At 38.6% G+C, this 14675-nt stretch overlaps 1 protein-coding gene across 1 annotated transcript in view; it reads right to left on the bottom strand.

The window, feature by feature from the left end:
- The window catches only part of CFAP20DC (CFAP20 domain containing), a 2639303-nt gene that overhangs the window by 1334969 nt on the left and 1289659 nt on the right, over positions 1-14675 (bottom strand). The window contains exon 10 of the mRNA XM_044076355.1: positions 14336-14504. Coding sequence (XP_043932290.1) covers positions 14336-14504 — 169 coding nt within the window. The remainder of the gene's footprint in view (positions 1-14335; positions 14505-14675) is intronic.

The raw sequence follows: 14675 nt of genomic DNA, 5'->3' as shown, positions 1-14675 counted from the left end.
ATAGAACAGGACGGATTGGGATTACCCAAGTTGAAGGGGTATTTCAGAGCAACACAATTAAGGCTCCTATACATAGCACAAGCAGAAAACTATAATTCAAAGTGGAAAGATATGATGATGAAAAAGTGGGGAAGCTAAGTAGCAGGGAGAGTCTGGGATTTTGGATGCAGGCCTTTAAGGAGGAGAACAATAACCATACAGAATATTACATTCATAAAGTATCGGAGGGTATTCTAACAACTAAGCCAACTCAGGAATGGAGAAGGATTCTACCAATGGGAATGACTGCAATTAGGGATACAGACAATAGGCAAGATGGGGCTGGAATATATTGGAGAAAACTGTTAAAGGAACCAAGGTATTGGGAGCAATAACTAGAGAATGAAAGATAATAGAATAGGAAGATGCCAAGAACTTACTTGGACTGCAGATTAGAGATTGCCTTCCATAACAAGGACTGATATCAGAGTATAGGCAAAGAGAAAGAAATACAGGGGTCCTAAATGAAAGACCAGCACTAGTATACTTTTTAGTAGAATCTAGAACAGAAGTTGCTGTTAAGAAAGAAATAATTAGTACAGCATATAAAATATTGCATGATAACTATAAGAATCAATCTGAAAAGGTTAGGAAGGATTGGGAAGAGTGAATGGATAGGCAATTCACAAATAAACAAATATGTATGTCTCCCAAATATGCAACAAAATCTAGAAGATTTAGGATCTTTGCCTAGAAGTGTTTACATAGGTATTTTTAAACCACAAGCAGACTCCAAAGAATTTTACGTCAGGTAGACAGCAAGTGCTGGAGGTGTGATGGGGAAGAAAGAGGTAACTGTAAACATATTTTCTGGGAGTGTAAAGAGTTGGCAGACTTTAAAGATTCCCTGCAGACTGCTCTGTTGGAGATGCTTTGTAAGCAAACTGGAGTAACTAGGGAAGTTATTTTTTGAGCTATGATACAGAATTGGAATTGCCTAGACATAATAAGACATTGCTGAGTCTAATAATGATCCCTGCCAGAAAAGCAATTATTAGAAAATGGAAATCAAAGTCTAAACCAATTTTATTAGAAGTAATGCAGATAGTAACAGAGATAAAACTAGAAAGTACAGTTTTGTACCTACCATAAATGTAGATGTTCGAAGATCCACATTGCTGCAGTCCTTACACTTGGGTAGTCTCCCCCTGGGTCGGCCGGTCCCTATCAAGTATAGCGCTGATCGCCGTCAAGGCGAGACATCAGGGCATCAGGACGCCAGGGCTAAAATGCGATGACCGACGCCATATCCTCAGTCTTTCTTCTTGCCCCAGATGTCAGACAAAAAAAAAGGTCAAAACCAAAAAAAAGCAAGCAAAAAACAACCACAATCACCCCCTGCACTAAATATATGTACAATATATACAATATAATAATATTATGTAACCACAAACACAACAACTACCTTAACTACAGAGGGAAGGAGGGAGGTATGACTTGTAGCAATCTGGATCTTCTACACATACACATTTTATATGGTAGGTACAAAACTGTACCTTCATCTCTCATTACTGCAGTCCAGTCCTTTAGCCTCTGGGTAGAATCCCAAAGCAGAGGGGAAGGATGGCTAAACTACTAGGAAGCAAGCAGAGGAGCCCTGCCCCCCTGCAAAAGCAGGCAGTAAAACCAGCCCTGATGGATTTAGTGTGGTGGCAGGTGATAATGAAAAAGTATGCAAGTATCTCCAAGTAGCTGCCTCCTTGCCTCTCAAAAAATCCCTCCAAAACCTCAAGCAAAGCCGCAGTAAGGCAGTAGCCCTAGGATCCCAGAGGGCCTATCCTAGGAATCTCCAGAAACAGCCATGGAAACAAATAAACCTTAGCAAACCAATCCACTTAGATATGTTTTGCGACACAGGCTTGCACTCGGCGAAACAAAGCAAAAACAAACAACAAGACTGCAAACTGCCTGTGACCCTTTTAGTTCTTCCCCATATAATCACTATGCCCTGTGTACATCTAAGGTGTGCAAAATCTTTTCCCCTTTATTTTGAGGGGATTTGCAAAAAGTAGGCAAAATGAATAGTTTGGTTAATAGCACACCAACTTCCTTATACTAAAGGAAGGAAGGGTTAGTAAAGTAATATGATATACCTATCCTTATGGAAAATCAAAAAAAATCAAGGGCCAACGCCATAAGGGCAAGGCAATGCAGAAACCCAACTTGGAGATGAGCAATAAAAAAAAAGCAGTTTTCCATGATAAATAAGATCAATAGAAGTAGCAAGAAGTAGCTGTGAGGTCGCAAGAGTGAGTTCAACACAATTCCAACAACACAAAAAGCAGAGGGAGGAGCAGGGTGGGGTCTTTATTCTTGGAAATCTAAGAAATTTGCCCCACAAGAATGAGAGAAAACAATGGTGGGGATGATAAATGAATGAGCCGCACAATCTGCAGCATGAACTGAAAAGGTAGAAGACTTGTTTAATAGAAGTAGAAGACAAAGATAAAGAAACATACAGCCACAGATATTGGCCCAAAACACCCACTGGTATCTACAGAAAAGGGTAGGGGCAAATTACATAGAAAAATGGGAAATGTGGGATCTATACAGGCAGGCTATGAGGTTTAAAAGAAGGCAGAGTTTGAATGAGCTATGTAATGGTTGACAATGACTCGATATATTAAAAGTGATGCATAATGTTTGCAGGCTGCAGCTACAGTTGTGTCAGCATGGTTTGCAATGTATAATGTTTGTAACTAAGACTGTGTTGCTATGGTTTATTTTCATTTATATAAATGAAAGATTGCCTGTCACACAAGACAATTTAATAAACATGTTTCTTGTTTAAAAAAAAAAAAAAAGAACAGAGAGACAAGGCAGAGACAAACTGGCATCACAAACTCACTATAGTCAGCACCAGAGAGTGTCTTCTCCTCAGATACAGTGCTCATGTTAAGGACAATCCATAATAGAAAAGATTAGCTTTCTTTCTCCAAAATATAGAACGTCTGCTTGATTTTCTATCTGCAGTTTTTTAGACTCACTAGTTACAGGATGTTATTTATTTCCCAGTCTATTTTTTTTTTTTGTAGGGATGTCTTGGGAGATAGTTCAGAAGACTAGAGATACATACAATCGTGAGGTGTGAAATAGTATTATTTAATATTCATTGTGTTCGTGACATTCCCAGTTTCATACACTATGTGAGCATCTGTGTTTTTCTTGGTTCTTTTAGTTTATAGCTGCACAATCACGTTCTTACTTTTGGTTCTGAGGCATGAAATAAGGCAATTTCTGGCAAAAAATGTAGAATATAATCTTGGAGCTGCAGCCCAAATGTTTGGTAATGAAGCCAAGAACAGCTTTTGTGCTGCAGAAGCACTGGTTAATGAGGATAGATTTTTGCTAGGTTCATCCCATATGCCCTCCTGAATGAGTCTTTCCAAAGAGCATAGAAAACATCTGGTGTCATCCCATCCTGTAAGAGATATCTTGAATTCAGACTGCATAATGAATTCATCATGGATCTCTAATGACACCTCACTGGAGAAACACAGGAGAAGACTGGTATTGATGTTGCATTTTACATAAGATTTCATAATCTCTCACATCTGCCTACCCTCTTCATGTTTGGTTTTGCTTCAAACACAGCACTGAAATAGTACCAATGTAAATGTTCATCTAACATAAATGAGTACTTTTTGCCTTTTATATTATTTATCACTTGCAAAAATGTTTGGCAATGTAGTTTTTCTAGAACATTAGTGTGCTTACATGGATATCACAGGTTCACTCATCAGTCTAGATCTGCCTTATTATTTTGACGTGACTGTACTGTATAATCTGCTTTTCCATTTGTTTTATTACTTTTTATAGTAAGTGTCTGTTTAATATTAGAAATGCTTCTTAATGCTATTCTTGTTGTATTAGGTTCTTGCTGAAAAAGGGCTCTAGTGGTCCAGCCTACTCACCTGTACAAAATCAAATAGTAATTAGAAGGCATATACCTTTATTAATATATTCATACTGTACTTACTTTTAACAAGGCTAGTCAAATGTGGAAATGCTTCTAAAATTACAACAGTGGTTAAGGCACAAATACAGTAATATAACTTCAAAGATACATCATATAGTCATGGTTCATACAGTCAATATTGGAAACTAAACAGATCAAGTAAAAGTGAATAAGCTTACATCACTAACTGCAAAAAAGTTGCTCTAATTCTTATGGAAGTGCCATGATTTGCAGGTATAACATTTATACAGTTAGGTTATAATATTATAATTTGGTAAAATTAGTAGTAGTAGCAAAGGATCCCTACCAAGTTACTGATTAGATGGTTTGCCAAAATATTAAAGAAAATATACATGTGGTATTTTTTCATGAGGTAGGTATAAATGAATTAGTAAATCCCACCACCATTTCAGCCATGATGGGGAAAAAAGTATTTAGAAATGCCTTGTTGTCTACCAACAGAAAGCACAAAGCCACTGGAACATATACATGTTATAAAATCTTTTATTGGACCAACACAGGTTTTGCAATTACTCAGGCCTTCAAGATGCACTGTGCTATTCATTGCGAGTTACTAAGTTCTGATTATAGATATAGTGCTTAAATATCCACTTCTGCTTGGAAAGGAAAGTAGATAATTAATTCTCTGGATTTAACTAATCTCCCTACACTTTTTTTGTACAGTGATATGTTATCTAATGAAATGTCAGAGCAGTCTCTCTCAGCATTATCTTTACTGCAAAACAGACAGTGGCTCTAATATACATGCAAAACTTTGATTTTTATAGTATGGCATGACCTGCCTTCTACAGTTTCAGGCACACACACACACACACACACACACACACACACACACACACACACACACACACACACACACACACACACACACACACACACACACACACATAAAACTGTCTCTGAAGTGCAGTCATCTGAGATATCCAAGCTGCACACATTTTCATAATAACATTCTTCAACTTTGTTTTTTTAGCTAGATGGAAATAAATATCTATTAAAGCGAATATAAATGTTTACCAAAGTGAATATCCAGCCCCCCTTCATTTCAAGGATAGTGTATGCAGTGTATATTGTCTAAGGTAGCCTACTTCCTACATCATCCAAACCAAATGGTAAAAGCAGAGTGCTCACTATCTAGGGTTTCATCCTATATTATGCATAAAGATATATAATACTTGCTGCCTAGATCCCCTTCTGTTCTTCTGATGAAGTCCTTGCACAGGATGAAAGCACTTAACAAACATTTTTTTACAAAAGTTTTTGTGTTAATTGAATACCCAGTGGCCACCTTTTCCAACATCATCCTATATTTGGTTTTAGTTCAGCTAATAACATTTCATCCACCTGGTTTGGTTATTTAGATCCCCATCCATCAAAAAAGAATATAAGTATTCATGGTATAGTTCTTTCCCTACTTATGCTTGCTGTTTGAGGTCCTCCCCCTCATAAGGTAGTTGCTCAAGGGCACTCACCCTTCCTCTTTTATATAAACGTATAATGACTGTTGTCTAGACATCTTTTTTTAAATACCTTTATTAGATTCACATATTACACAGCGATATGGGTAGAAATACATTTTACTTTGTCTAGAGACATTTTGATGCCTACAACAATGTTGTCAACACCGGGTTAAGTCACACTAGGAGCAGCATGTCTGAAGTTCTTATGCCAGAGCTAAATATATTCTGTATGCAACTGGGCAGTTACAGGCCAACACATGCATGTGAAAACTGATGAGGAAGGAAAATGTACTGGGGGTAGCAACAGACATGCCTTGAGATGCAGTGCCCCCATTGTAAAAACAAAGAAGGCCTAAACAGGGCATTGTGCTCTGGAAAATATAAGGTTCAGTAGGCAGCTATAGCTAAAGCAGAGTATTTTGTACAACAATCTCATCTTGCCCCAAAGCTACACACCCTTTTTAGTGAACTGGAAGTAGGGCTATAGATAAGATACAGAAAGACATGTTTGCATTCTTCTCAACCAAGATCTACTGCATTGATCAAACAGGCATACATATTCTGTGTCTTCTTGTTCTATACTATTGCCAGCAGCAGACAGTAGAGCTACAACTAGGTAAAATGACACACTGAGCAATTCTCAAAGTGAGTGCCACCAAGCACCAATCACACACCCTAAAAGCTTGTGCCTTGGACATCCTTTCCTTTAACCCTGTCCTAGAGTAGCTACAATACCTGGCAGTAGAATGAAACAGCCATCACTTCCATCTTGTTGTGACAGTAGCATGAAACAATAGGTTTTAAGTTTCTTAGATGTTTACTTTATCTATTTTAGCACTTTGTTGCTAAAATCATTCAGATTATTTACACAGTTGGTAGCATAACACAACTGATTCTACTGTCACCAAAAACCCAATGTCATGGATTAGCAAAGTATTTTACCTTGCAGTAGCATTGTAGTTCATAGGTTGGTACTAGGCTATCAGCCCTAGGGCCTATACAAGCCTAGCCATAACAATTCCCTGGCTATTTCTTCCCACAGTATTTACTTCCCTGGACCCCTGTCTAGCAGGGTGACTGACGTGATCCCCGGGGTGAATTTCCTATCTCCCATCCAATCATCAATGTTCCTTTTGAAGAGGGCCAAAGAGGCACTTTGCTTGACATGTATGGGCAGTCTATTCCAGAGTCTGGGGAGTCTCTGGGTCAGGAACCTATCCCTCCAGCATGTTTTGTTCATTGTGATGACAAGGTTTAGATACCTGAAGCGTGTGTCTCTATTGGGAATTCTTTAAGTGTAGCATGTCCAACAGCTCTGGGTTTGTCATGGCCTTGCATGTTAAGCAGAGATCACCTCTGAGATCACCTCTGAGTAGACGATATGCGACAGAGTATAGGTGGAGTTTTTTTAGACGGTCAGCATAGGCATCTGCTTTAGGCCTGTGATTCTTTTAGTGAGGTATTTCTGCGGCCTTTCCAGTTGTTGCAGATGTCTTGAGAGGTGCACACCAAACGGGGCGTTGTATTCTATAATGGGTCTAATGAGGGATGAGTACAGTGGGACAATGACCTGCTTTTTTCTGGATGAAAAGCCCTTAGTGATGAGGTGTGCCACACAGAAGGATTTCCTGACTGTTGTGGTGATGTGGTTATTGAAGGTGAGACCACTGTTCACCTGTGTCCCTAAGTCTCTTATCACACTTTCAATGTTTAGTGTACTGCCACCTATGTGGCAATTCACGGGTACATGTTTTTTCCCAAAGGGGATAACTGTACATTTCTTGGCATTGAGCTTAAGCCCATGGCTCTGGCACCAAGCATCTGTTTCTGTAAGGCCCTTTTGTAGAATATCCACATCATTTGGGGATTTAATAATGGCTCCCAGTTTGCAGTCATCTGCAAACTTTGTTAGCCAGAGTCCCTTAGTGTTGGCCTGTACTTCAGAGAAGTAGATGCCAAACAAGAGCGGTCCCAGGACTGAACCCTGAGGTACTCCACTTGTCACTTGTCTGGAGCTGGATTTGGAGTTGGCTACTTTTACAGTGTGGGGTCTGTCAGTAAGCCAGTTGGCAACCCATTGAGTGATGTAGGGATTAATGCCCAGCTTAGTAAGTTTATCTATGACTCCAGAGTGAGGGATGGTGTTGAAAGCCTAGACAAGGTCCAGATAGGCTGTGTGGACCACCTTACTCTTGCCCACAGCTCTGGAGACTGATTCAAAGAAGTCAATCAGGTTCAGGAGACAAGATCAGCCCTTTACGAACCCAAACTGCATGGGGTCCAGTGTTTGAAGGTTGCCAATGTCTTTGTTTATAAGTTCCATGATAATACGTTCCATGGCCTTCCAGATCAGGCTCATCAGACTGATGGGGCAGTAGTTTCCGGGATCCAAGGTGGATCCCCCCTTGTGGAGTAGGATAACTGTAGCTGTGTGCCACTCAGTGGGCACAAAGCCTAAGGTGAGGCTATGATTAAACTTGCCACTTAATGAGGTGCCAGTTCATTTTGTAGTTCATGTAGTACACAACGTGGGATGTCGTCTGGTCCCATGGATGCTGTATTCTTAGCTTTGTAGAGTGCATTTTTTACCTGTGTGGCCATTATTACCAGAATTTGGCAATCTTTCAGTATTGAGATGGACCCCTTAGGGAGTGAGAGGGGGTGAAGTTTGCACTGAATCGATCTGCCAGGATATTGTCAAGATCCTTGGGATCAGTATATTTAATGTCATTATGTTGCAGCTCAGAACAGATCTGAGCATTGCCATTTAGATTCTTGACATAGCTATAGAATGCCTTGTGGTTGTCTTTGGATTCTTTGGCAATTTTATTTTTGTAACTAGCTTTGGAGGATTTTATGAGGGATCTCAGCTTCTTACTGAGGCTGGTAAGGGAGGTTTTGTATCCTGGGAATTTCCTCTTTTCTGCAACAGTTTCTTCCTTTTGTTGTAAAGTTTGTTTATGGCAACGGACCACCAGATTGGCTTCCTTTTTTTGGAGGAGACTGTCTTGGTTCTATTGGGGATGGCACGATTCATGCATAAGTGGATGTGCTCGTACAGTGCCTTAGTGTAGGATTCAGCAGTTGAACTTTCAATTCCCATCTGCATGGGTGTTATGACATTTGTCACTTCTGACTTGAGTAGCATGAAGGTGGCTTTGGAGAAGTTTTTTACAGAGGTTTCCTTACTGGGTGGTGGGGGTGGGATGTGGATGTCAAGGGTTATTAGCTTATGGTCAGACCTGACCAACAAGGGGGTGACCATAGGTGTGGAACATTGATTTCCCATGTTGGTGATGACCAGGTCTAGGATATTGGAGCCCCTGGTGGGACTAAGAATTAGTTGATCCAGGGCATCAGAATTTATGAATTCCAAGAACCGTTGGACAAAGGTATTGGTACACAAGTAGTTTTACCAGTTAATGGCAGGGTAGTTGAAATCACCCAGTATTAGGGTGTTTGGTTGTATCTTAAAATTTTCTGGTATGTTTAGAAAGGTGTAGTGAGACTCTTGGGGCATGGTGCGGGATTTGTAGCAAGCTACAATTTGAATTGCAGTCTTACCTAGTGTCAGTTGCACCTGGAGAATTTCAGACGCATCGTGTTGAGCAACTAGCCTGGTGTTGTGAATATCCTTGGTGAATATGGACACTCCACCACCTTTAGTGTTTCAGTCCTGGTTTGGTGGCCGAAAAGTGTGGTAAGAGTTGTAGCCTGTTATTGCAGGGGTGCTCTCTGGAGTCTTGAACCAGGTCTCAGTTACTGCACAGATATCAATGTTCTCCATTTTTAGGAGTGCCTTGAGAAAGTGCATTTTGAGGTTTAGACTTCTAACATTAAGCAGCATTTCCTTCAGATTTTGCACGCTTGTACCTGTTACTGTGGTGGTTTTGTCCTTTGAACTTTGCCTAAAAAGGGCACTATAGGGGTGGCAAGAGCCTTAGCCAGTAATCTGAATCCCAGGGGTGACAAGTGCAGACCATCTCTGGCAAAGCATCGTGGTCTGTCAATCATGTCGTCCCAGGCAGACAGATACAGTGCATGAAGCACCACAATTATGCTCCATAAATGGGAAAAAGACAAGCTTATTGTGTACCTTTCTGATATCAGAAAGGTGCTTAACAAGCTTGTGTTAAGCACCCTTAAACACTGTTATGATTGGATTTCATGTTGGGGATTAACTGCGGTCAGTGCTGGTAAGCAAGGAACAGCAGCAGAAGGTAAATAAGCTTCAAAAGCTGCTAGATACTTCACTTTACCACAATTAAAAACAAAAAGTGTGGCAAAACAAAGTGTCTAAAAGCTTTTAAAGCCATTTCTTCAAAGGCACATTTACTTAGGGATTCATGGAAGGGGCTAATGTGAGCTGTATGGCTCGTTTTAAAAAGGCCCTGCTTCCACAATGAGATAATTTGCGATTCAGAGACATGTTAGCCATGATGAGATAAGCCCTCATTATTAGCTAATTTGCATATTGCAATGTGCAGATCATTAGTGGTCTTCATATTACGGTGGTAAGCTACTTTTGGTGTAGGCATTGGCATCCCCCCATTGTCATTATACTACACACACACACACACACACACACACACACACACACACACACACACACACACACACTCAGATATAAACACATCACAGTTCCCATTCCTGTCCCCCTGAAACTGTCTGTCCTCCTGTGTTCCCCCTACCCCAAGATCACCATAATAGTTTAAGTGCCACTGTGGCACATTTGTAGAATTCCTAGTATCTAGTGTTTCCCCCTACCCTGATCCTCATATTGCTACAGGCACTTTTAAAGCACTGAAGTTAAATGTATGGGTCTATATCACATTATCAAAATTCCAAAATGTCGAGCACCATAAGCTCGACCTTGGAATCTCGAAATGTGATACACTCGAACGCTCAGAACAGCGAATTTTTTCCAAGGGAAAAAATTTGCTGTTTCAAGAATACACACACACACAGCACAAGCACACCAAAATACATAATCTACACATACACACTTCACAGAACCCTACACTAAACCGTACATACACTACTAGCTATCCACTTACCTTAACCCAGCCCTAACTCTAAGGTCCCTAACTAGCGCACACTCACTTTACCCACTCCCTAACCCTAAGGTCCCTAACTATCGCACACTAACCTTACCTGCTCCCTAACCCTAAAGTCCCTAACTATCGCACACTCACCTTGCCCGCTCCCTATGCCTAAGGTCCTTAATTATCGCACACTCACCTTACCTCGGTCCGTTCGCACACTTACCTTAACCCGGTCTGTCACCTTCGCACAACAGTCGAGGAAATAGCAAAGCCGCAGAAATGGCCCACCGAATACTTTCTCTAGAAAAATATTCGGTGTTCTGCAGCTTCGCTATTTCAAGCATTCGCTGAATAGGGGTCAATATTATAACATTCAAAGTTTTAAGACTTCGATGTTATAATATAGACCCAAATGTATCCCTGGTATCTAGTGTTTTCCTCCCCTTCCCAATCCCATCTCCTGCCGCTGCTTTTAAGGTACTGAATTTAAATGTTCTGCCATCCTTTGATTTCTATACTGATATTTGTGCTAGGAAGGCACTTTAGTTATTTGTATGGAAAACGAATCCAGGCCAACACAGGTTTATTAACGAAACACAGACGAAGGTTTACCTAGGTTTCGTCCACATAGGACTTCTTCAGAATACTGAAGTCACAATTAAAAACCATGTATATATATATATACAACGCCCATCAATCCAATTAAACAATTAAACAAAATTAATCAAATTTAAAGGTATACACATTGTCACTGCATACTATAAAATGCCTACAATAGATACATAGAATGCAAACAACTTCTGAACATTCTGTTTAATACTGCCTACTAAACTAAATTAAAATATAAATATATGAATATAAATATATATAAGTAGAATATATACATAATTGTTGCTAAAAATCTATACAACTATAACAATGATAAATATATTGTAACATAAAATATTATATTAGTGAAAAATGTATATAAAAATGTGTATGTAGGGATGTATATATATAAATAAAAACGTTTAAGTAAGAAATAAATAAAAAATACGAAATACTAAAACCGTAATAATGTTTGCACTACCGCCCTAAAATATGCTTCAATTTAAGATAGGGCTTAATAGAACTAAACTCGTTGATACCAGGATAATTGTGTGCATTTAATCTCAGCTGCCACCTTAATTCACAAACATCCAAGTGAGCATCTGTAATCCTACCTTGGAGGTCAATCTTAACCTGCTGTAAAACACAAAACTTAAAAGAGTGACCAATGTTGTCAATTAAATGTCTAGCTAGGGCATTAGTAGTTTTGAGATGTTTCATATCCAAAAGATGTTCCCTTACCCTATCCTTAAAACATCTACTATTTTTTCCTACGTAAAATGCTTCACAGTCCTGACACTTGGCAAGATATACCACATTATTAGTATGACAGTCAAAGTGACCTGTGACTGAAACAAAACAATGATTGATGTTGAAACTCTTACCAGTTGTTAAAATACAAGAACAGACCTTACACCTACCACATTTAAATGTGCCAGAAGGCCTATTACTGAAGAACCTACTAGACATTGAACAACGTTCAAACATATCCTTAAATGAAAAATCCTTACGATAAATGAACGTAGGGTTATTGAAAAAGTGTGACTTAAATTCATGGTCCATCTGTAGGAAACCCCAAACTTTATTAACTATTTTCTTAAACATGTCAGAGTCCCCATTGTATGTTGAATTGTATGTTGAAACAAACAATAACGGCTTAACGGTCAAAAACTGTGACCTGTTTTGACATCTCAAAACTACTAATGCCCTAGCTAGACATTTAATTGACAACATTGGTCACTCTTTTAAGTTTTGTGTTTTACAGCAGGTTAAGACTGACCTCTAAGGTAGGATTACAGATGCTCGCTTGGATGTTTGTGAATTAAGGTGGCAGCTGAGATTAAACGCACACAATTATCCTGGTATCAACGAGTTTAGTTCTATTAAGTCCTATCTTAAACTGAAGCATATTTTAGGGCGGTAGTGCAAACATTATTACGGTTTTAGTATTTCGTATTTTTTATTTATTTCTTACTTAAACGTTTTTATTTATATATATACATCCCTACATACACATTTTTATATACATTTTTCACTAATATAATATTTTATGTTACAATATATTTATCATTGTTATAGTTGTTGTATAGATTTTTAGCAACAATTATTTATATATTCTACTTATATATATTTATATTCATATATTTATATTTTTATTTAGTTTAGTAGGCAGTATTAAACAGAATGTTCAAAAGTTTGCATTCTATGTATCTATTGTAGGCATTTTATAGTATGCAGTGACAATGTGCATACCTTTAAATTTGATTAATTTTGTTTAATTGTTTAATTGGTTTGATGGGCGATTGATGGTTTTTAATTGTGACTTCAGTATTCTGAAGAAGTCCTATGTGGACGAAACCTAGGTAAACCTTCGTCTGTGTTTCGTTAATAAACCTGTGTTGGCCTGGATTCGTTTTCCTTTTTCTTCATTTTTGGTTTGTTGTGGAGGTTTGGTTCTTAGTTATTTGTATCCCAAGTGTCTGCTATCTCTCCCGACTCCCAATCCCTATATTGATGTTATCCCTGGTGTTTAGTGCCCCCCCCCCAATCCCATACCACGATCATGGTAGGTATTTAAACATGGCCTTTTGGCCATGTTTAATACCACAGATGTGGTAGGGCCTGCCATGTTGATCTACACCACCAAATAATTTCTTGAATAGCTTGGTGTATAAGTTGTCTTCCTAGATGTGGTACTGGGGGAGAGAAAATGACTAATTAGCTTATGCCTCTTACCTGGGTTACCTCATTAGCATTTAGCATGGCTGAAGGGCCAGCCTAATGTGGTGCTACATGTCTTTGTACTAGAGTGCTCTGCAGGACTGTGTTAGGTTGGTTGTTGAATCTCAAAAAAGGTACCGTGACATGTAAATGTAGGTTTACAAGTCATGGTACCTTCAGAAATCCCAACCTTTGTTTCTGCCTACAGTCTGTTCACTAGCACTAAATGGCTTACATGCTTTCAAAGGTTTTGAAAGACGGTAAAACACTTCTACACTTTTTTCTGTAAGTAAGTGGAGCAGATAAAGCTCCATGCACTACAAAGAATTCTGATCAGATTTCAGTTATCATAACCCTTATTTTGTGTTCTGGACATGGATTCCTAGATTTACCTCTCGAACTGTGCTGTTGAGTTGAATTTCTTAAAAGTTGTATCATGAGCACATAAGTTAGTCATGATCAGAGACCTGATCATAGTCCTCTCTAATATAGTGCTTTCAAGTCTCTTGTTAGTAAATTAGACTGATCTAACCCACTTAAAAGTTAGTCCTTGCAATGAAGTTAACTAATTAATGCATCCTTTTGTATATAAAAAAAATATTAGTATTTGTTTACACAATAGACAAATGTTCATTGTGATACCTCTTAAGAAAACAGATGATAGCACTGAAAAGGAAATCCCAACTGCAGTCATGCTTTTCTTATATATATCTTCAATTGTCTTAAGAATGAAGTTCTCACAAGCATCCTGGCTTATCAGATGATCTGCTAATTCTTTCAAGCAACAGTCTTATTAAAAACAAAACTGATGCACTCTATCTGAAGTCATACTGTTTAATATTGCTGTACCATAGCAAAAGTGTATAACGAAGGCTGCAAATAGGGCACTTTCTAAGTATATAGGAAATAGAAAATAGAATAATCAATTAGAAAAACAAAATAAGGGATAAAATTATCTCAGATGGGAACAGTGTAGTATTAGGCTAAGTCATCTACTTGCTTGCCTGTGGTAAGATGATCTGTCTTCTTCCTAGTATGATGAATATTTTCCTTGTTTCGATCTTGGTTTGATGTAGGTAATTGTGATCGCTTCATGTAGTCTACCTTATCTCCTTGGCCATATCTACACTGGTAAGATGATCTGTTAGTTCTGTTGCTTAATGAGCTTGCAATCTAGGGAAAAATGCAAAGATGTTTTAAAAATGTGTATGAAAACAGAGCAGACTGTTTATAAATATAAAAAGTTTCAGATATTTTTCTTTAGTCAGCACCGTCCTACTTACCTTACTGAACTTCAATTTGCTTAACAAAGATACGAATAAATCAACTTAGCATTGATTCATA

The sequence above is a fragment of the Protopterus annectens genome, chromosome 7.part0 (assembly GCF_019279795.1).
Source record: "Protopterus annectens isolate FY-2018-M chromosome 7.part0, PAN1.0, whole genome shotgun sequence".
NCBI lineage: Eukaryota > Metazoa > Chordata > Ceratodontiformes > Protopteridae > Protopterus > Protopterus annectens.
The sequence above is the reverse complement of the archived record's forward strand: the minus strand, read 5'-3'. Positions and strand labels throughout refer to the sequence as shown.